This window comes from Balaenoptera physalus (genome assembly GCF_965194825.1).
Source record: "Balaenoptera physalus genome assembly, chromosome: 5".
Taxonomy (NCBI): domain Eukaryota; kingdom Metazoa; phylum Chordata; class Mammalia; order Artiodactyla; family Balaenopteridae; genus Balaenoptera; species Balaenoptera physalus.
Genome location: NC_138884.1, coordinates 113,821,269 through 113,843,167, shown reverse-complemented (window position 1 = coordinate 113,843,167; position 21,899 = coordinate 113,821,269). Strand labels below are relative to the sequence as shown.

Sequence of the window (21,899 nt, the reverse complement as noted above, 5' to 3'; positions counted from 1 at the left end):
TTTGTCACATCAGCACCAGCAGACCAATACAGTTGGCTTGTGTCCTGAGGGCACTGGGGAGTTACAGAAGGGTTTAAAAAGTGGATCCTAAGTATACAATTGCAAATGAATGAATAAAGGAAAGAACATACAAACAAACAACATGGAAAATGTGGGTTTTGAGGGGGAGGGGAGTTCTTTCTGGCAACAGGGTGGAGGAGAGTTTGGAGGTAATTCCAAGAGGTGATCGTGTGTTTTATAAATAATGCCACTGCTTACGCACACAGTTTCCCTCTGGAGTCATAAGGGACATTGCTTTGTCAGGAAACATCAAAAAGTAGTCATGGGGGCAAGGGTCCAGGACCAACCTTGGTGCTTTCTGACACCCTTATTGCTGGAAATGTATCTTTTAGGGTGAAGCAAGGTTGAGACCACTTTATAGATGTAAAAAGGCCTGGGAAGGCTCATCCAGAATATGAAATGAGACGTCATTGTTGGAAAATGGGAAATGCAAATGAGCAATGACGTCTGTTAAACTGGTCAGTAATGGATCATTTGCTCTGGCCTATGCTTGAAAGCCATTCGCGAATGAGCCTGCATTTCCTGTGATATTTAGCTCTTAATAAAGTGATCCATGGGAGCAAGCAAATTCCTCCAACCTATGCCTCAAGCCAAACATGGACTAATTAATATGAAAGGAATAAATAGTTCATTAAAAAGAAATGGATTCCACCGCTTATAAAAGATGTCTGCATGAACAATAAAAGCTTCTAGTAAAAGTATCGTGTTTAAGAATTCTAAAAATGATTCTTACATAAGAATAACAGCTCACTTTGGAAACACAGAGAAGTTAGGTAACTTGCCCAGAGTCACCTGGTTGACCAGAATTCCAACTCAGCTCTGTCAGACTTGGAGGCAAAGCTCTCTAACCATTTTGCTATAAACTGATTAACTCTTGCATTGTCCTGAAAAGAGCAAACATATATTCCAAGCCCCTGCTTGTGGCAGACACAATGTTGGCTGGGCATCTTACACACCTTTGCTGCCATGGCCCCGTTACTAAGTCTGTCCCTGCCACAGGACCTTTGCATCTGCTGCTCCTTTTGTATGTGATGCTCTACCCCCTGGATCTCCACATGGTCTGTTTCCTTCTTAGCAGTTAGGCCTTGGCTTAAATGTCTCCTTCTCAGCAAAGCCTTCTCTGTTGCCCCCTCCTCCATGGAAAGCAGGCCTACCCTCCCAGGTCATTGCACTATGCATTTTCTGCAGAGCAACTATCATTATTGAAATCGTGGTTGGGTATTGTTTGTGTATTTGTCTCCCTTACTAACTGTCAGCTCTATGGCATCAGGGACCTTGTCCATCTTGTTTGCCACACCATCACAAGTACCTAGACTAATGCTGGGACAGAACAGTTGGCATAAACATTTACCGTCTGACTCAAGATCCTGCTATGCTTTCCACCATGCTACCCTTATCTTAAAAGATGAAAAAGATTTCCAAAGACTACATTTTTAAAGGAAAAAAACACTAAGTCAAATGTTTCTGAACATTCAAACTTATAAACATATATATAAAATCGAATCTCTACTTAATTCCAAAATGGATTTGTTGCAGTCTGGGCACTAAATTGGTTAGTCCGCTATTAATCAAAAATTTTTTTCACACTATGAATTCACATGCAGATGTGAAAATCTGGAATGTGGAATGAGACAGCTAATAATATGCTTGCATGTGGAAATGATCATCATTGCATAATAAGAGTGTGGAGTCTGGAATTATCATCTGTGCAACTCTTGCTCAATTTTATCCAGACTCTTCCTTTGAGAGACATAAAGAGCTATTATCATATAAATCTGTGCCACTTTTTGCTGTTTTATGTGCAGACTGCCTCTGGCTATTCCATGAATTTTAATTAACTCTCTGTTTATTTTGCTTCAACCCTATGACTCTCTAAGCACGGGGCCCATTTGCTAATCCAAGAAACACACATTTGAAGCAAACTTCTCAGAAAGTTCTGCTAAAGGTATCTTCCTCCTTCCCTTGAAAATAATTAAGCCCTGTTGGCTTCAAAGTTGACTCAGAGCAGAACACTCCAGCCTGGACTCTCTCTGTTGGTGCAGGAGCAAAATGTCCAATGGCTCAACCAACCAAGGGGTCAAGAGCAACCTGTGGGAGGTGGAGAGTGAGGCAGGAGAGAGGTGGAAATTAAAGGGACATTTGTGAAAAATTAGAGTTTGCAGCAGGGGAGATAGAGAAATTCTCCTCAGGACCCTAACCCAGAGGCAGTCAGTATAAACCGGTCAACTAACTCTTATCAGTTGATTGGTTAATTGTCAAGTTTTTCATTCATTTACATAATATGTATTCATTCAGTTAATTATATAGAGCGTATATGTCATATGTATCATATGCACGTGTATATGTAAGTATATATTATATATGAATATAAATATATACACTGCTTAGTGGATATGTATATATGCATGTATTTGTATGTATATACATGCATATATATATGTGTGTGTAGATATACATATATACTGCTTTGTGGGCTTACATATATATGTATACATATATGAGTGTGTATATGTATATAATATATGGTGGGTATATGTATATCTGCCTATATATAAACTGTTTAGTGGGTGTATATATATATGTATATATGTATATTTGCTTATACGCATATACATATACATGTGTTTATATATACTATATGTATGTGTATATACATGCATATAGATATGTGTGTATATGTTTATATATGTATGCATGTGTCTATGTATACAGCTTACTAGGTGTGTATATATGCATATTCATATGTGTGCTCACATATATATATACATATACACTGCTTAACGTGTGTATACGTGTATCTATATGCTGATTAGTGACTGTGTATATGTATGTGCATTATGCATATATGCATGTGTAAATATACATATGTGTGTATATGTATTATACTTTATACATATATATTTGCTTAGTAGGTACTGGAGATACAACTGTGAACAATGAGGGAACATTGCTGCCCTCACAGAGCTTATGTTCTGGTGCACGAGACCAACAACTAAGAGGACAAATTAATAAGCATGTAATGGAATTACAGGTAATGACAGGTGCACTGAAGAAAAGGGGACCAGAAAGGGTACATGGATATGAAATGCTTGGGGTGGAGTCAAGTGGGGTGGATATTCAGAGAGGGCCTCCACTGAGGGGACATTTGAGCAGAATTCTGTATGGTATGAGTGATCCTTGCAGAGTTCTGGGGGAAAGTGATCAAGGTTGAGGGCACAGCAAGTGTAAAGGTTCCGAGTTAGAAATAAGTTCAGCATGTTCGAGAGATGAGAAGAAGGGCTGAGTGGAATGAGTAGGAAGATGGAGTGGGTAGAGAGAGGTGTCAGCAAACTAGGCATAAGTCAGACTGCTGGGCCTTGCGGGCCAGCAGAAGAGGTTGGCATTCATTCTGAAAGCAGCAAGCATGTGATCCAATCCATGCTTTATCACATCACTGGCTGCTATGTAGACCAGGGCTTTCCCTCTTCTTTCTCTCTCCCCCTCATCCATTCTCTAGGTAGCATTTATTGAGCCTTTACCACCTGTTGAGCACTAAGCCAGGTGCTGATGGGACTGGGCAGGTGAATATGACCAATCCCAAGCTTTCAGGAATCTCACAGTCTGATGGCAGAGGCAGCTGAGCAAGCTGAAGACCATCCCTTGGCAAGATGTGCTGCGACAGATGGAAAGAGGAAGCTAAGACAGACAGGTCTTCCCCTGACGTACCCCTTCAGGTGGTTACCTAAAACTTTCCAGAACCCATCACATCACCCAGGGCCAAGAAGACATGGAAGGCATTTTAAAAATGCCAACCATATGTCAGGTCTGATGTTGGAGGCTGCATGGTCTCTGCCCCTTATTTTCACAGTAAGATCACTCAGGGCATTCTTTAAGTCTTTATTTGCCTTCATTGTACAAAGGTATTTTTGTTCAATGTAGAATTCTGGGTTGATGGTTCTTCTCTTTTATCACTAGAAAGATATCACTCCATTGTCTTTGGGCTTACACAGTTTCCATTTCCTAACACAATATGTCCTTTTGTTCTCTGGTTGATTTTAAGATTTTCTCTTAATGGTTTTAAACTATTTATTAATTGATTATGATGATCATTGATGATGTTTTCCTTGTGTTTCTCTTGCTTGGAGTTGGTTGAACTTCTTGGATTTGATTTTATCATTTTCATCAATTAAAAAAAAATTCAGCTACTATTTCTGCAAATATATTTTATACACCCATCCCTCCTTCTGGGACTCCAATTACACATATGTTAAACTATTGCATTTTGTTCCGTAAGTCACTGAGGCTCTGTTAATTTTTTTTCCTCTATGCTTCATCATGTATAGTTTCTATTGCTATATCTTCAAGTTCACTAACCTTTTCTTCTGCACTGCCTAATCTGCTGTTAATCCCATCCAATGAATACTTCATTTCATATATTGTAGTTCTCATCTCTCTAAGTTCTATTTGAGTGGTTACCAGAGGAAAGAGGGGTGGGGGGAAGGGAAAGAGAGGGGAAGAGAATTAAGAGGTACAAACTACTAGGTATAAAATAAATAAGATACAAGGATATAATGTATGGCACAGGGAATATAACCAATACTTTATAATAATTTTAAATGTAGTATAATCTGTGAAAATATCAAATCACTATTTTGTACACCTGAAACTAACTTAACATTGTAAATCAATAAAAATATATAAATAAATAAAGTAAAATTGCAATGTCCAGTGTCCAAAAAAAATTACTAGACATGCAAAGAAGCAGGAAAATATGACCCATAAGCAGGAGGAAAATTAATAAAGACAAACAAACCCAGAAATGGCACCAGTGACGAAATTAGTAAATAAGCATTAGTGATGAAATTATTTAAACAATTTTAAACAAAATTTAAAAGAGCTATTATTAATATGTTCTGTATGTTCAATGATTTTAAGGAAAATGTGAACATAATAAGGACAGAAATGGGCATTCTTGTTTTTCAGAAGAGGAAACATAGGTTTGCAGAAGCTTTATGACTGGTCCAAGTTCACATGGCTAGAAACAGCAGGACCAGAATCTGAGCCTAGGCCTCCCCATCCGGAAAGCCCATGCTCTTTCCTCTATGTTATGTTACTTCCCAAACCAAATGTCCAGTGTTTTTGGACACTGATGGACACTATCCCCCTGACCCCCATGGTCTCCTGCTGATACACATGTGACTAAAGCTAGTTTCAACCTAACTTCTGTATTTGGGAGGAACATGTGGAAACAAAACAGGTTGTGTGTGACAGTGGGGTCCTCTCCAGGCTTCCGACTCATCATATGTAAATGGGGATAATAATGCCCAGCACACTGGGCTTTTAGGGCAACAAGGATGGTAAGAGGGGTCCAGTTCCTAGGACAATGACTGTGAGTTTCTGATTGGTCAGGACTCTACTCCAAGTTGCGAATACTGGGAACCCAACATGATCTTGCATAATCAAAACAGGATGCCAACTCCTGTAGCTGGTAAGGACAGTGGATAAGGCTCACAGGACTGGAAGAGCACAAAGGCAGAGGCACTGATGGTACCTAGCCATGTTCCCTCTCCTGCACCTCCACACACCTCAGGATGCTTACTGTGGACACCTGTGACTCTTTGCTGGGGACCTTCTTCTGCCCTGGATGGGATAAGCCAAAAAGTGCAGGAGAGGTAATGCTGCTTAAAGCAGCCCTCCATCAATGATGAACAGGGAACTGTGCATAAAAACATCAGCTTCTCTGACCTTCGGCTGCCTTCAAGGCACCCTCGGCATTGAGTTCCAGAATGGAGGTGGGTCCAAGGGCCTCAGTGGTGAGTGGCTTCACCAAATGCCCATCCTTGGCTGCCTTGCTTTCTGGGTCTCAGTCCCTCTCTCTTTCAGGTGTTTCCTGGGATCACCTCCCTCCCAAAAACTGCTTGCACTCAATTCTTTGTCTCAGTTTCAGCTCCTGGAGGAACCCAAGCTCAGACAGTGCCCAGCAGGGCCAGGACTGGGGTCCAGCAAGTGAGGGGGCAAAATGTATGGAAGCAATGTCGACCTGCATTTGGAGGACCCTGGGAGCAATGCCTCCTCAAATTTTCACTCCTGGTGCCTTGCTTGCTCGCCCCAGTCCTGACCCTACTCAATAGTCCATCTCTCCACCTGCCTCTTACATCTGTTTGTTTCTTCACTTTGGGCCTCATTCTTTCCTTTTGCAGAGAGACTTTCACCTTCACCAGTTGCTGAGAAAAATGGTCACCAACTCATGCAGACCTGTTTTCTTACAGTACATCATTAATGAGAGGATGAGAACAAGCCTTTCACCTCTGATTCCGTGGAAGGATTATGAATGGCTGGGCTTGGGTCACACAGCCACTCCTTGGACCTAGCACCAGTCTAGCTGAATATGGCCCAAGTGGTTGGCCCAGCCAGGTCACATGCCCATCTCAGAAGGTGAGTGAGGGACCATAATAACTGACAGTCCACATGGGGTGGGAGAGGTGTTTTCCAAAGGAAAGAGATGTTATTGTGATAAGAAAGGGGACCAAAAAGCATGCTGAACAGTCAAAAACAACAGCTACTACAGTCCACTATGATTCTCCATTCCCTTTCCTTTTTACAGATGAGTAAACTAAGCTTCAGGGTGGCTAATTCACTTTCCCAGGTAGCCACAACTAGTACATATCAGAGTCAGCCTGCTTCCCAAATCTAAAGTGTTTCCACTGAGATATGTAGAAATTAACCTGCTGTGCCTCAACTGTCCTAAAATTCAGTCATAAAAGGGTTATAAAAATTTTCAGTGAATTCTTGCTAAAATCAGTGGATTGCCTGCAGCTGTTTACTTTGGTGCTACACTGGGGAAGCACAACTTCCTCCAGAATGAAAGTAAAATGAGATTTCTGTGAATTCACATGTGCTTTTTCCTGATAACCAAGGCTACTGTCATACTTTAACAATGAAATGTCTTTCTTGAAAACTCTTAATAAATGTCAGATATCAAACCTGCCAAAGGCAGATAGCGAAGCCAAAATATCCATTCAATATTAGGAGGGTGGTTTTCTTCATCTTAGTCCAGTTCAGCTCCACCTTGAGTCTCATAATAGTCATACAGACTCATCTACACTTACCATGAAAGGCAGCGATTATTTGGTATTTTGACCACAACAAAGCTATGTTCGATTGCCTTGAAGTAAACTAACCTCATCCTGAATACTGGATGTTTGTGTACATTTTACATGAATTTGGGTGTCATCAAGAAATTGCTACAACCTAAGAGGGACTTAAAACTAGATCCTCTATAAAGCTTGCATTTTTTTCAGAGCATCCATTATAACCATAGCTTTAATACATTTATGCTCTGGAATACAGGTTCTGAGGGCCAAGCCAGTAGGCAAACAGCAGCACAGATGTAGGCAGAAAAGGAAAACAAAACTTTTAAGGATGGTGACAGGATATAATCAATTAATGATTCATGAGGGCATATGCTAACAGATTTGGTAGTATGACAGGAAGGGGTGCAAGGAGCTCAGAACCAAAATCATCATTGACATGAGGGTAAAAGTGATATGCTTCTATGTGGTGCCGATTGTGTTGTGGATTTAAAAAGTTGCTTCCATTTTCCTTCATCCATGAAATCCTCAACATAAGGGACAACAGAAACTAAAGATTTAACAGAATTTTAAAATCTCTTGTTGTTGTTGAAGTTCAGCTACTATCCATAGAGACTAGAGGCAAACTTCCTAAATTCTCTGGGCCACAACTCCTCTCTCTGAAAAATCTAGAGAAGGGGAATCTCAAACGTGGCACATAAACTCTGCCCAAATCTCTGGCTGACCCCCAAGGACTATAAGGGGCAGACTATAAGCAATACAGTGAAGAAGAAAAGACTGCGCTTTGTGTGCCTGCCCAAGAGGCAGAGTATGCAGTGTAAATCCAACCAAGTTAATTGCTCATTAAAAATATATTTTCAAAGAAATACAATGCAATCCAAAGTCTATACAACATAGCATTGGCAATATCCAGGATGCAACCCAAAACTATTCAACATATAAAGAACCAGGAAAATGTAACCCATCCTCAATGGAGGTGAATCTTAAAATGACCCATATGTTGGAATTAGCATAAAGGACATGAAAACAGCTCTTATGACTATGAATATGCTGCATGATATAAAGGGCAATATGATAGAAATAAATGAAAATATAGGAAATCTAAGCAAAGAGAGAGAAAATATTTTCTTTTAATCCAGAATTTCCACCTAGGCACATCATAGTCAAATTGCTGGAAGTCAAAGATTAAAGGAAAATCTTGAAAGGAGAGAGACGAAAGTGACACATTACTATCAGATAATAATGATTCAAGTCTAATGACGTCTCATCAGAAAGCATGGAGGTCAGCTGACAATGGTACAAAATCTTTAAAGCAGTGAAGAAAAAACTGTCAACCCAATAACCTGTATCCAGTAAAAATATTCTTTAAGAAAGAAGGTGAAATAAATACATTTCAGATAAAATAAAATTAAGAGAATGCATTGACAGGAGACTTGCACCACATAAAATACTAAAGAAAATTCTTCAGGATGAATGGAAAGGATACCAGAGGGAAATTCAGACCTTCACGAAAGGTATGGGTAAATATCAAGAACTATTTTCCTCCTAATTTTTTAAAAGCCAAAAAGCTACACATATTTTAAAATAAGTATATATTTTACACATATATTATATATGCATATATTTCTATACATTTAAAGCAAAAAACTATAATATTGTATTGGAGACTTATGATTTAAGAAGCTGTAATACATATGACAGCTATAGTATAATGGTTGACAGGAGTGATAAATAGACCTATACGGTTGCCAGGTTTTTATATTTTATGTGAAGTATAAAATATTAACTCTAAGCAGACTGTGAAATAAATTGAAGATGTGTATTATAATCCCTAGAGCAACAATTTTAAAACATAACACAAGGAAGTATAGCTATAAAGTCAGTAGATAAATTAAATGGAGATTCTAAATATTCAATTAATCCAAAGCAAAACAGGAAAAGAGAAACAGAAGAACAAAAGAGAAAGAGAACAAGAACAAATAAAGGACTAAAAGAGATTGCCAGGTGGATTTAAAGAGAAGCAAGACCTAACTATATGCTATCCTCAAGAGATTTATGTCAGATATAAAAACACAGATAGAATGAAAGAAAAAAAAAATGGAAAAATATATGCCATGTAGGTTGGAATGACTATATTAATCTCAGAAAAAATAGGCTTCAAAAAAGATTATTAGCAGAGATAGAAAAGTATATTTCACAATGATAATAAGGTCAATTCATCATGAGGCCATAACAACCATAAAACTGTATGCACCTAACAATAGACCTTCCAAGTATAAGAAGCAAAACAGACAGAATTAAAGGAAGAAGAAGCAACTCCACAATCAGAGTTGAAGATTGTACACAACCATCTCAGAAATGGATAAAACAACTAGATTGTTAAAATCAGTAAAGACAGAGATTGAGGAAGGAGGCGGTTCAAGATGGCGAAGTAGGAAGATCCTGAACTCACCTCCTTCCATGGGCACAACAAATTTACAGCTACCTATGGAAAAATTCCCTATGAAAAGGATCCAAAAACTAGCTGAACAGCTCCTCCACAGCAAAGGATAAAAGAGCCACATCAAGATGGGAAGGAGAAGCAGAGATGCGATCTTGCCCGAAACCCCACGCCCAGCATGGTGACCTGAAATTGGGAGGGGTCTCACAAATACAAAACTTCTCCCTGAGGAGCCAGGGGTCTGTGCTCTCATCTGGCATCCCAACCCTTGGGACCTGCACTGGTAAGAAGAGCTCCCAAAATGCCTGGCTTTGACAACCAGCAGGACGTACATCCAGAAGAACCATAGGGCTGCAGGCAACAGGGAACGCACCCTTAAAGGGCTCGCACGCAGACTCACTCACCCTGGGACCCAGCACAAAAGCAACAGTATGGAAAGGTCTAGACCATAGGTGAAGGAGATTTATTTACTAATCTTAAAGCATCTGCTGGAGGGGCAGGAATCTGTTGGGACTCTTCCTGGAGACAGAAGCTGGCAGGTGCCATTTTTGTGCTCTCTCTCCACCTTGTTAGTCCCAGTGTACATGCCCCATCCTCATGCCACTTCTGCAGCCCTGCCAAAGCCAGTTGGCACATGCAGCCCATACAGTGTATGCCTCTTGAGCACCTGGCTCTGGTGTCCAGGGGGGATTGTGTTTTGGGACCCCATGGGTCTGAAACAATCAGAGAGACTATTCTTGGCAGGATGCCACACTCCAGTTACTGCACAGACAGCTGACTGTGATGCACCCCCAGTCTTCCTGTGAAAAAGCCCTATTTACCTGTCTTGAAGCTTCAGCCTGATGGACAGGCTTCCAGTTTTCCATACGTCTAGAGGCTATGGAAGGTCTAGGGGATATCACCTTTGTGCTCTCCCTTAACCTCACTACAGCTCACTGGTACCTCCCAGAAATGAAATCAAACACTCACCTGGAGCCCCGATTTTTGCAACTTTACTAATGGGACACCTGTAGATCACCTGGTGCGGAGGCCAGCAAGGTTTACAATTGAATTTTCACAGTACTGTGTATATTTGCATACCTTAAAAGCTGCTGCCTAGTTTCTAATCAGCCTGTAATTAAGGGCTAACTGAGATTCCACCCTCTGGAACACTCACAAGTCTTCAACAACTGGGAATTACCAAGAATAAATCAGGGTGCTAAGACAATCACAATGGCTCAAAGTATAACCAAGAGCTAGGGCAAGGTTAAACAAGAAGGTTCATCTCCTTTACAAGGCCACTACTTCAAGACTGGGAAAGATAGCTGTTTTGCCTAATACATAGAAACACACAGAGATTCAAGCAAAATGAGGAGAGAAAGGAATTTGTTCCAAACATTAGGAAAAGATAAAACCACAGGTTAAAAAAAAACCTTAATGAAATGGAGATAAGTAATTTAGCTGAAACAGAGTTCAAAATGTTAGTCATAATGATGCTCACTGAACTTGGGAGAAGACTCGATGAACACAGAGAGAACTTAAACTGAGATAGAAAATATAAGTAAGTACCAAATAAAATTCACAAAGATGAAATATACAATAACTGAACTGAAAAATACACTAGAGGGGTTCAATAGCAGACTACAAGAAGCAGAGAAAGAATCAGTGATCTGGAAGACAGGTCACTGGAACTCATTCAAATAGAGCAGCAAAAAGAAAAAAAAATTCAAAAAGTGGAGATAGCTTAAGGGACCTATGAGACAACATCAAGCAGAATGACATTTGCATTACATGGGTCCAGAGGGAGAAGAGAGAGAAATAGGCAGACAACTTATTTAAGGGAATAATGGCTGAAAACTTCCCTAATCTGGAAAAGGAAACAGACATCCAGATTCAGGAAGCCCAGAGAGTTCCAAACAAAATGAACCCAAATAGACCCACACCAAGACACATTACAGTTAAAATGTCAAAAGCTGAAGCTAAATCATAAAGGCAGCAAGAGAAAAACTTGTTACAAACAAGGGAACCCCCATAATACTATCAGCAGATTTTTTTGGCAGAAACTTTGAAGGCCAGCACTTTCAAAGTGCTGAAAGGAAAAAACTTCCAACCAAGAATAATCGACTCAGCAAGGTTACTATCTAGAATTGAAGGAGAGATAAAGAGTTTTCCAGACAAACAAAAGCTAAAGGAGTTCATCACCACTAACCCAGACCTACAATAAATGTTAAAGGGACTTCTTTAAGCTAAAAAGAAAGGGCACTAATTAGTAACAAGAAAACATATGAAAGTAAAAATCTCATTGGTAAAGGTAAATATATAGTAAAGGTAGTGGATTGATCACTTACAAAGCTATTATGAAGTTTAAAAAATAAAAGTAATAAAAATAACTAATAATTTAGTTAAATGATACATGAAATTTTAAAAATGTAAAATGTGAAATCAAAAACATAAAATGTGAAGGGGGGTTCAAAATGTAGAGTTCTAGAATGCATTCAAACTTAACTTACTATCAGTTTTAAATAGATGATTTTATATATACACATACATATATATTTATGTGTCTGTGTATATATATATATAAGCTGTTACATGTGAGCCTCATGGTAACCATAAAGCAAAAGTCTATAGTAGATACACAAAAGATAGTGATAAAGGAATCTAAGCATAACCCTATAGAATGTCATCAAACCAAAAGGGAAGAATGCAAGAGAAGAAGAAAGAAACATAGAGGAACTACAAAACGGCCAGAAAACAATTATCAAAATGGCAATAAGTACATAGTTATCAATACTTATTATAAATGTAAATGGACTAAATTCTCCAAACAAAACACATAGAATGGCTGAACGGATAAACACCAAGACCCATATATATGCTGCCCACCACAGACTCATTTCAGATGTAAGGACACACACAAACTGAAAGTGAAAGGATGGAAAAAAATGTGTCATGCAAATAGAAACCAAAAGAGAGCTTGGGTAGATATACTTATATCAGACAAAACAGACTTTAAAACAAAGACTAATAAAAGGAAAAGATGAGCATTACATAATGATAAAGTCATCTCCAGCAAGAAGATATAACATTTGTAAATATTTAGGCACCCAACACAAGAGCACCTAAATATATAAAATAAATATTAACAGACCTAAAAGGAGAAATTGACAGCAATACAACAATGGTAGGGGATTTATAACACTTATAACAAAGGAAAGACTATCCAGACAGAAAATCAACATGGAAACATCAGCCTTAAACCACACTTTAAACAAGATGGACTTAATACATACATATTGAACATTCCATCCAAAAGCAGCAGAATACACGGTCTTCTCAAGTGGACATGTAACATCATCCAAGATAGATCATACGTTAGGCTACAAAAGTAGTCTCAATAAATATAAGAATATCAAAATCATGTCAAGTATCTTTTCTGACCACAGTGTTATGAAACTAGAAATCATTTACAAGAAGAAAACTGGAAAAACACCAATATGTGGAGACAAACAACATGCCACTGAACAACCAATGGGTCAAAGAAGAAATCAAAGGAGAAATTTAAAAAAATACCTTGAGACAAATGAAAATGGAAATACAACATACCAAAATCTGTGGAATGCAGCAAAAGCAGCTCAAAAAGGGAAGTTCATGGTGATAGAGGCCTACCTCAAGAAACAAGAAAAACCTCAAATAAACAACCTAACGATAAAGCTAAATTAACTAGGAAAAGAAGAATAAATGAAGCCCAAAGTTACCAGAAGGAAGGAAACAGTAAAAGTCAGAATAGAAATTAATGAAATAGAGACTAAAAAGACAATAGAAAAGATCAATGAAACTAAGAGCTGGTTCTTTGAAAAGATAAACAAAATTGACAAGTCTTTAGCTAGACTCACTATGAAAAAAAGAGAGAGGGCTCAAATACATAAAATCAGAAATGAAAGCGATAAAATTACAACTAATACCAAAGAAATACAAAGGATCGTTAAGACACTACTATGAACCATTATATGCCAACAAATTGGACAACCTAGAAGAAATGTATAAATTCCTAGAAACATGAAATCTTCCAAGACTGAATAATGAAGAAAGAGAAAATTATGAATAAACATAATTACTAGTAAGGAGATTAAAAACTCTCAACAAACAAAATCCAGGGTCAGACAGCTTCACTGGTGAATTCTACCAAACACCCAAATGTTTAATACCTATACTTCTCAAACTCTTCCTGTGGAGGAGGGAACACTTCCAAACTAATTTTACAAGGTCAGCATTACCCTGATACCAAAACCAAACAAGGACACCACAAAAAAAGGAAATTACAGGCCAATGTACCTGATGAACATAGAAGCAAAAATCCTCAACAAAATATTGGCAAACTGAATTCAACAATACATTAAAAGGATCATCCACAATATTCAAAGTGACATTTATTCCATGGCCGCAAGGACAATTCAACATCCACAAATCAATCAACATGATATACCAAATAGACAAAATGAAGGATAAAAATCACATGATCATCTCAATAGATGCAGAAAAAGCTTTTGACAAAATTCAACATCCACTTATGATAAAAACTCTCAACAAAATGAGTATAGAAGAAACCTCAACATAATAAAAGGCCATATATGACAAGCCCACAACTAGCATCATACTCAACAGTGTAAAGCTGAAAGTTTTTCCCTTTAGTTCAGGAACAAGACAAGAATGCCCATTCTCGCCACTTTTGTTCAACATGTGTAAATCTTGAGGACGTTATGCCAAGTGAAATAAGCCAGTCACAGAAAGACAAATACTGCACGATTCCATGTACAGGAGGTATCTAAAATATTCAAATTCATAGAACCAAAGACTGGAAAGCTGGTTGCCAGGGCTTGAGGGGATGGAGACACAGGGAATTACTAACTAATGGGCATAAAGCTTCAGCCAAGCAAGATGAGTAAGCTCTAGAGATCCGCTATACAGTGTTCTATGTACAGCCAACAACAATATATATATTGTACACTTAAAAATTTAAGCAGGCAGATCTCATGTTAAATCTCCTTTCCACAATAATTTTTTAAAGTGCCTCCATTGCAGGAAAGAGCTACTGCTGGCCATCACATAAATTTGCGGGGTTTTTTCCACTTTCCTTATTTAGATCCTCAAGGAAGAAATAGCATTAGCAATCTTGAAATAATTACCATGGTAATTCACCTAAAGCAGGATTGCTGTAATTTAATTTTCAGAATGAAATTACAGCATATCCAAAGGAAACTATTCAGACTTCCTTTCACATTTCAAATTTAGCAAATTCAAATCTTTCTGTCAAACAGGAAATTCCCAGTGCCCAGCAATGAACACAAAAACAAACACACAAACATGCACATAGGCATAAGCCCAGTGGTCGGAACTTTCCTATTTTATTGATGAAATTTGTTAAAAGCCATCATTCTTACCTTCCCAAAACTCCCTTTACCAATGGCCCGTAGGATCTGAAAATGGTCAAAGTTGACTGTAAAAGAAAAAAGAGAAAAACAGTAATAAGTCAGATTTGTCATACCTTGTTTTGGTTCTTAAACGTCCTTACCTGCACACCTAGCCATTTATTTCAAGTGGCTCCTGGTTTACTGCATCATGTTTGTCACGGCAGCACTCCACCACTGGACGGATACTTCCCGGCATATTCCATTTCCCCTCCCAGCACATATATTTGGCAGTTAACACCTCACCATATACCTAGACACCCACAACCACATACACCTATATGGTATATAGGAGGAGAAACATCTTTTGGGCCAGAGGGAAGGGAGGACAGAGAAAAACTGGGATACTTGGATTATCAAATTCTTGTACCTGTTAATCCCTTTGCCAGGATGACATTTCCTTACTTCTGGTTCCTGTCTTGTCCATCAAGCACTCTTACCTTACATACTCAGGCATCAGCTCACCTGCCTCAGTATCCAAGGAGTTAATCCCACCTCCATTATGGAACCTCTGGACCCCCGAGTTTCATGACCACACCATGGTCCTTCCCTGCTTGCGTGTCTGTCTAGCCACTGATATCATGAGCCAAGAGGATGAGGATGGTGATCCCACACCTTCCTCCTGGTATTGCCCTGTCTCATGCCTCCCTTTCATCACGCTTCCTGATGCGGCTCCCCATTCTTGCTATCTCTACTGCCTTGTTCCAGTATGGCTCATACCCCATCCCCATGGCACAACAGGCCAACAACGTATGGCTATACCACTCGAGCCAATGGACAACTTTCTGTGCCCCTTCTACTTGGCCACTCTCTCTTTCCTGAAACGCCTGCATGACTTCAGTGGAAGCGCGCCCTCTCAATTTTCCATTTCATGCATCAGCCCTTTTGCACACGCATCTTTGTCTTCCTGGCCATTAATTACTGGACTCCGTCAAGCCTCCATCCTGCAACCTTCCTCTCCTCACTGGCTCCAAAGGCTTCAGTCACCACCTAATGGCCAGTGACTTTCCAGGCTGTGCGTACCAATTGATCCTACCACACAGAAACTCCTGGAGGCTTTGGAGCCACCTTGAACTCAATGGGTCCAAAATGGAACCTAGGAGAGGGTGTGGAGAAAAGGGATTCCTCCTCCACCATTGATGGGAATGTAAATTGATGCAGCCACTATGGAGAACAGTATGGAGGTTCCCTAAAAGACTAAAAATAGAACTACCATATGATCCACCAATCCCACTCCTGGACATATATCCAGAAAACATGAAAACTCTAATTCAAAAAGACACATGCACCCCAATGTTCATAGCAGCACTATTCACAATAGCCAAGACATGGAAGCAACCTAAATGTCCATCGACAGATGAATGGATAAAGGAGAAGTGGTACATATATACAATGGCATACTAGTCAGCCATAAAAAAGAATGAAATAATGCCATTTGCAGCAACATGGATAAACCTAGAGATTATCATACTAAGTGAAGTAAGTCAGACAAAGAAAGACAACTATCATATGATAACACTTATATGTGGAATCTAACAAAATGATACAAATGAACTTATTTACAAAACAGAAACAGACTCACAGACATAGAAAAGAAACTTATGGTTAAAGGGAAAAGGGGAAGGGGGAAGGATAAATTAAGAGTTTGGGATTAACAGATACACACTACTATATATAAAATAGATAATCAACAAGGACCTACTGTATAGCACAGGGAACTATATTCAATATCTTGTAATAACCTATAATGGAAAAGAACATATATATATACATACATAGGTATATATACACACACATATATATAGGCTGGTGGTTGCCAAGGGGGAGGCGGGGGGGAGAGGGATGGTTTGGGAGTTTGGGATGAGCAGATGCAAACTAGTATATATAGGATGGATAAACAACAAGGTCCTACTGTATAGCACAGGGAATTATATTCAACATCCTGTGATAAACCATAATGGAAAAGAATACGAAAAAGAATATATATATATATATATATATATATATATATATATATATATATATATATATATAAAACCGAACATACAACTGAATCACTTTGCTGTACACCTGAAACTAACACAACATTGTAGATCAACCATACATCAATTAAAAAAAAAGAAACACGGCCTAGGATGAGTGGTTCAACATTCATTCGACCTCACAAGCTCAAAGCCTGGAACTCATCGTGGACTCCTCTCTCTCCCAACCCCACATCTAATCCTTCACTAGGTTAGGTCCATTTCACCTCTTCACTGTCTCTCCCATCCATCCACCCTGTGGCCACCCTCTGGTCTAACCCACATTGTCTCTCGCTCGGACAACCACAGTGGTCTTCCAACCACCTCTCTCAGGAGGGGGGTCTTCTTGCTCGTCCTCTGCTTACACCCCTCCAATGGCCCTTCCATTGCTTTCAGGGAAAAGAGGAAATTCCTCCCCATGGCCACGAGGCTACACAATTGGGCCCCTGTTACTTCTCCTGTTTCACCTCCTACCATGCTCCTCACAGCCACTGAGCTTCAGACTTGCAAGCTTTCCTTCTGTGCTTTGAGCAGCCATTCCCCACGCCTTTAATGCTCTTTTCTTGGCCCTACACTTGTTAACTCTGCTTCCTCTTCATTCTTCTGCAAGCAGAGAAGGCTGCTCTGACCCTTCAGCCTAAGTCTGCTCCGCCTATTATATACTCTCACAGCACCCTGGGACTTTGCTCCAAAAGACATCATTCTGTGTTATTTTACATGCATTTGATTAAGATCGTTGATCCTCCACTAGACTCTAAGCTCCCTGAGGTCAAAGGCCATGTTTGTTTTTCTACTGTATCCCTACAGCTAGTATGGCGTTAGTACACAGTCGTATTTGACAAATATTCATCAGCTAAAGGAATGATTGAAAGTAGATCCCCATATTCATGGTGCCAGACACACTTCCTGGTACATAATGAGTATTCGGTAAATATTTCTGAATTAGATTGAATTACGGCCAGTTTCTAGTAACTAGGCAAGACATGCTATTTACAAAAGATGAAGTGAACTGATTAGTTCACTACATTATGGGGGCAAGGATAGGGGGAGGTGAATGAATACAATTAGTTCCTCGTGCATTCAACTCACCACCATGGAGGATAATTATGTTGAATTGTGTCCCTGCCAAACCAACGTCAGAATCCAGTGCGCCATCTAACACCTAACGTGCTTAGAATAGAGAGACAGGGTTAACGGTTAACTTAGCAAAACCTTGACCTAGATTGGTTTCCTTTGAGCATAACTTGCCAGGAAAAGAAACTGGGAAAAGAGAAAGCAATGGGTTGGGACTGCACTTGTGATGTGACCAGCAATGAGCTAGGAAATGCACATATCCTATCCCAAGCCCCCAAGGTCCCGGGAGGCAGGCACCACTGTTGGCATTTGACACCTGCCCTCCCCACCAATTAGCAATAAACATCCCCACTTCCCTGAAGGCTCCATGCTGCTTCACGCTGCCATGTCCCTGTGCTGTTATTTCACCTGCTTGGAAAGCCATTCCTCCGACACCCTTTATTTCAGGGAAAACTCCTACCTGCCCTTTGACACACGGCTCACATTTTCTCTTCACTCATGAAGCTTTCCCCCACTTCCAACAAATCACTTTCTCCTTAGTGCAATAGCAGAACCTTCTGCAGACATCGGTCCAGGGATCAGGAGACCCCAGCCTGGAGTCAAACTGCTTAGGTCCATAACCCAGCTCTGCCACAGTAACGTTGGATGAGTCACTTAGCCTCTGTGTGTCACGCACCCCATCTGTAAAATGGGAGCAATGGTGCCCACCTTCCATAAGAGCACAGAATGGTGCCTGGCACACAACACATTTTCATTAGCTATTCGTGCTGGGGATGAGCAGCCATCCTCCTGCTCCTCTGGGTTCTGGGAGGGGTATTTCACTGAACATCTGTGGCCTCTTGCCCCGTCAAAGGTGCTGTGAGTCGTCCAAGTGGTGAGCTGGAAAAGGAACTGCACTGGTGTAGTTCTGCTTGTCCTGCTCTCTCTCTGGAATCTGTGTGTCTTCAGGGAGCAAGCTTTTCCTCTGCTCCTTCTTGCCAGAAGCTTTGCAGGGCCAGGCACTGTGTGGAGAGGTCTACGGGGTCCAGAGTCGTTGCTGAACAGGTGGGTGAGCCTGGCTAATTCTGAGCTTCAGAATCACGGGGCCCATTGCTGCTGCCCTCCTGGGTCCCACTCCACAACCCCACCTAGATCCCTTCTAGGGGTAAGGCTTGGTTCTCCACTGGCCTCCTCTTTTGTCTTGTCTCATAACTGGAAGGGGTTTTAATTAATGAGCAACTTGGCAAATGCCTAAAGCTATTACTGTTTTAATAATTAGCATTATAATATTGTAAATAATCTCACTCATCCACATCCTCTACAGAAATGTGTGTTCATGGGATGGGGGTCTAACATAATGTACGAGGCAAATAGGTACTTATTTAATGTTTATTTGCTTACTGGACTAGATTGGATTTAAGTGAGTGAGTGTATGGCCTGGGTTTTTCATTTATTTCGCATCCCCCTGACCTGGTGTACTGAGACTTACATAATAGTGCCTCCATGAATACACTGAATAAGGGAAGGGTTTACACTTGATTGATAAGCAGATTGAAATGACTTCAGTCAATGAGAGTCCCAGGCCAAAGACAGCTCCTAGAAATCGCACTGTCACCTAGGGCTGTTGGCCCAGAGCAAGAGGAGTTGGCTGGGGGGGTGTAGGAGGGGTGATTAGTGGGTTTCTTAGGGTGACCATCTGGTCATGGTTTGCCCGGGACCTTCCTGGTCTTACCACTAAAGGTCCTGCAACCCTAGGAACCCCACAGTCCTGAGAAAACTGGGACAACTGGTCACCTGTAGGTTTCTAGATCATCAGCTGTCCCACCTGAAGAAGTCACAAGCACTGACAGAGCTGGCCGGGGGTCGGGAAGGTGAATTCTTGAAAAGCAGTGTTTGTTCAGACCACCAGACACTAGGGTTGCCAAGGGTGACACTGTAATAAGTACACTGTTAAAGTTGAAACAGGCAGCACGTTGCCAGCCAGAGGCAAAGCCAAGGGCGTGCCAGTGACCTCACCCAAAGGCTCCAAAACAGTGACGCCTGCCTGGAGGGCTGTCACACAAACGATGAAATGACACACGAACCATTAAATAACTGGTTGCCTGCCCAGCCAGGGCCAACTCCCCCTTCATCCTTGATCAGGAAACCTCAGATCTGTTACGGAGCAGTGCGGCCGGCCTCAGACAATGAGTCACAATTGATCCAATCCAGTAAGTTCATCAGGATCTCCTGGAAGCTTAAGACAGATCGTGGGTTCCCTCCTGAGTTTCTGGGGAGGGGCCAGAGAACTTGTATTTTCCAGGTTGCAAGTTTCCAGGTGATACTGATTATCCACTGGACAATTCTGTTCTCCACTGTCACAGACAGTCATGCAGCTGGCAGTGACCTCATGACATAGGTCTAGTCAATGAGATCTAAGCAGGAGATTAATGGGGGTATTTCTGGGAAAGCATATTTTCCTGATGAAAAGGGACAGTTACAGCTGGACTGGCTCTTGAACCCTCCCACCTCTTCCTGCCATGAATGAGGATGTGATGTCTGGAGCTGCAGCAGCCATTTTGTGACTATGAGACAACAAACACAAGCAAAAGGCCAACATTTCTGGGCACAGAAGCCACTCCCTGTTGTTGAGCCTCTGAAGCTATGCCAGCAACCACCTACCTCTGGACTTCTTATTATATTAGAAAAAAGAACAAAGCAGTTTTATTTGTTCAAGTCACTGTGGGTCAGATTTGCTACTACAAGAAGCCAGAAGCATTCCTCTCTGATACACAAAGACAGTCACATAGTAAGAGCTTAGTAAACGCTAACTATTTTATTGTTGAATTTCCAGCCTCATCGTGATTTTACTGAAAGGCAGAAGAAAAACATTGTTTGGGGTATAAACACAGGGGCCACACTGCTTGGATTTGAATTCTGGCTCTACCACGCACTGGCTGGGTGACTTTGGGGAAGTCACTTAACCTCTCTGTGCCTCAGTCTCTTCACTTATAAAATGGGTAAAATACCCATCTACGGTTGTCATGAATATTAAATGAATCAATATAGGTAAAGTATTTAGAATAATCCTGAGTCTGAAGTAATGCCTACCAATATTAGGTATGATTATCATTATTATTCTGTATGAGTAGCTTTTCCGCACTTTTCACCTTTATGACACAACACTAGTCGGATCAAATCATGACCAAACATCGCTTGGGTGATAAAGTGAGAACTGTATTAGTGCCTATTAACTACTGATGGTAATTATCACACTGGGTAAATTTGGTTGTTCTACCTTGTGAGCTACTGGGTTCTTTTCTCATTTCCAACAGGCCAACTATTTCTAATGAATTTCATAGCACTCTTTCAACATGCAATATTCAGGAAGCAGCTTATTCAGAGAGCCAAGTGTGAATTTTCAAGATGGCTAGCTACTCTTTAAACAATCTGTAATAGAAAGTAAACCCCCATCAATATCCTATAAAAATACATCAAGCAAAGACAGCAAGCAAATGTCCCCTTTTCCATTTCCCGAAAAAGCTGAAACCTGGAGTTCATTCCTTGTACCATTGCACTTGGGCTGGTCATGTGTGTATAGGAAATTTCACCTCAAAATACTGATTTTTGCCATCATTTCAAAAATTGGAAGATCTGCCATAACTGGTCCTATGATGCCCCCTGACAACAGGACAATAGTCTTCTCTGAGTCGCCACTATCCATGCCTGCCCAGTTGATGCATCTCTGTTTCCTGCCTGATCCCGTAAGTATTTGAGGTTTGGGTCATTGGACTGCAGTGGGAAAAGACCTATCAGATGGGGAGGTGGT

The 21,899-nt window shown here is 40.5% G+C and overlaps 1 protein-coding gene across 3 annotated transcripts in view; it reads right to left on the bottom strand.

Annotated features, from left to right (window-relative positions):
• Nucleotides 1-21,899, bottom strand: part of STK32B (serine/threonine kinase 32B) — a 342,448-nt gene that overhangs the window by 235,143 nt on the left and 85,406 nt on the right. For all 3 annotated transcript variants that reach the window (XM_082462561.1, XM_082462563.1, XM_082462562.1), the window contains exon 2: nucleotides 14,991-15,046. In XM_082462561.1, coding sequence (XP_082318687.1) covers nucleotides 14,991-15,046 — 56 coding nt within the window. The remainder of the gene's footprint in view (nucleotides 1-14,990; nucleotides 15,047-21,899) is intronic.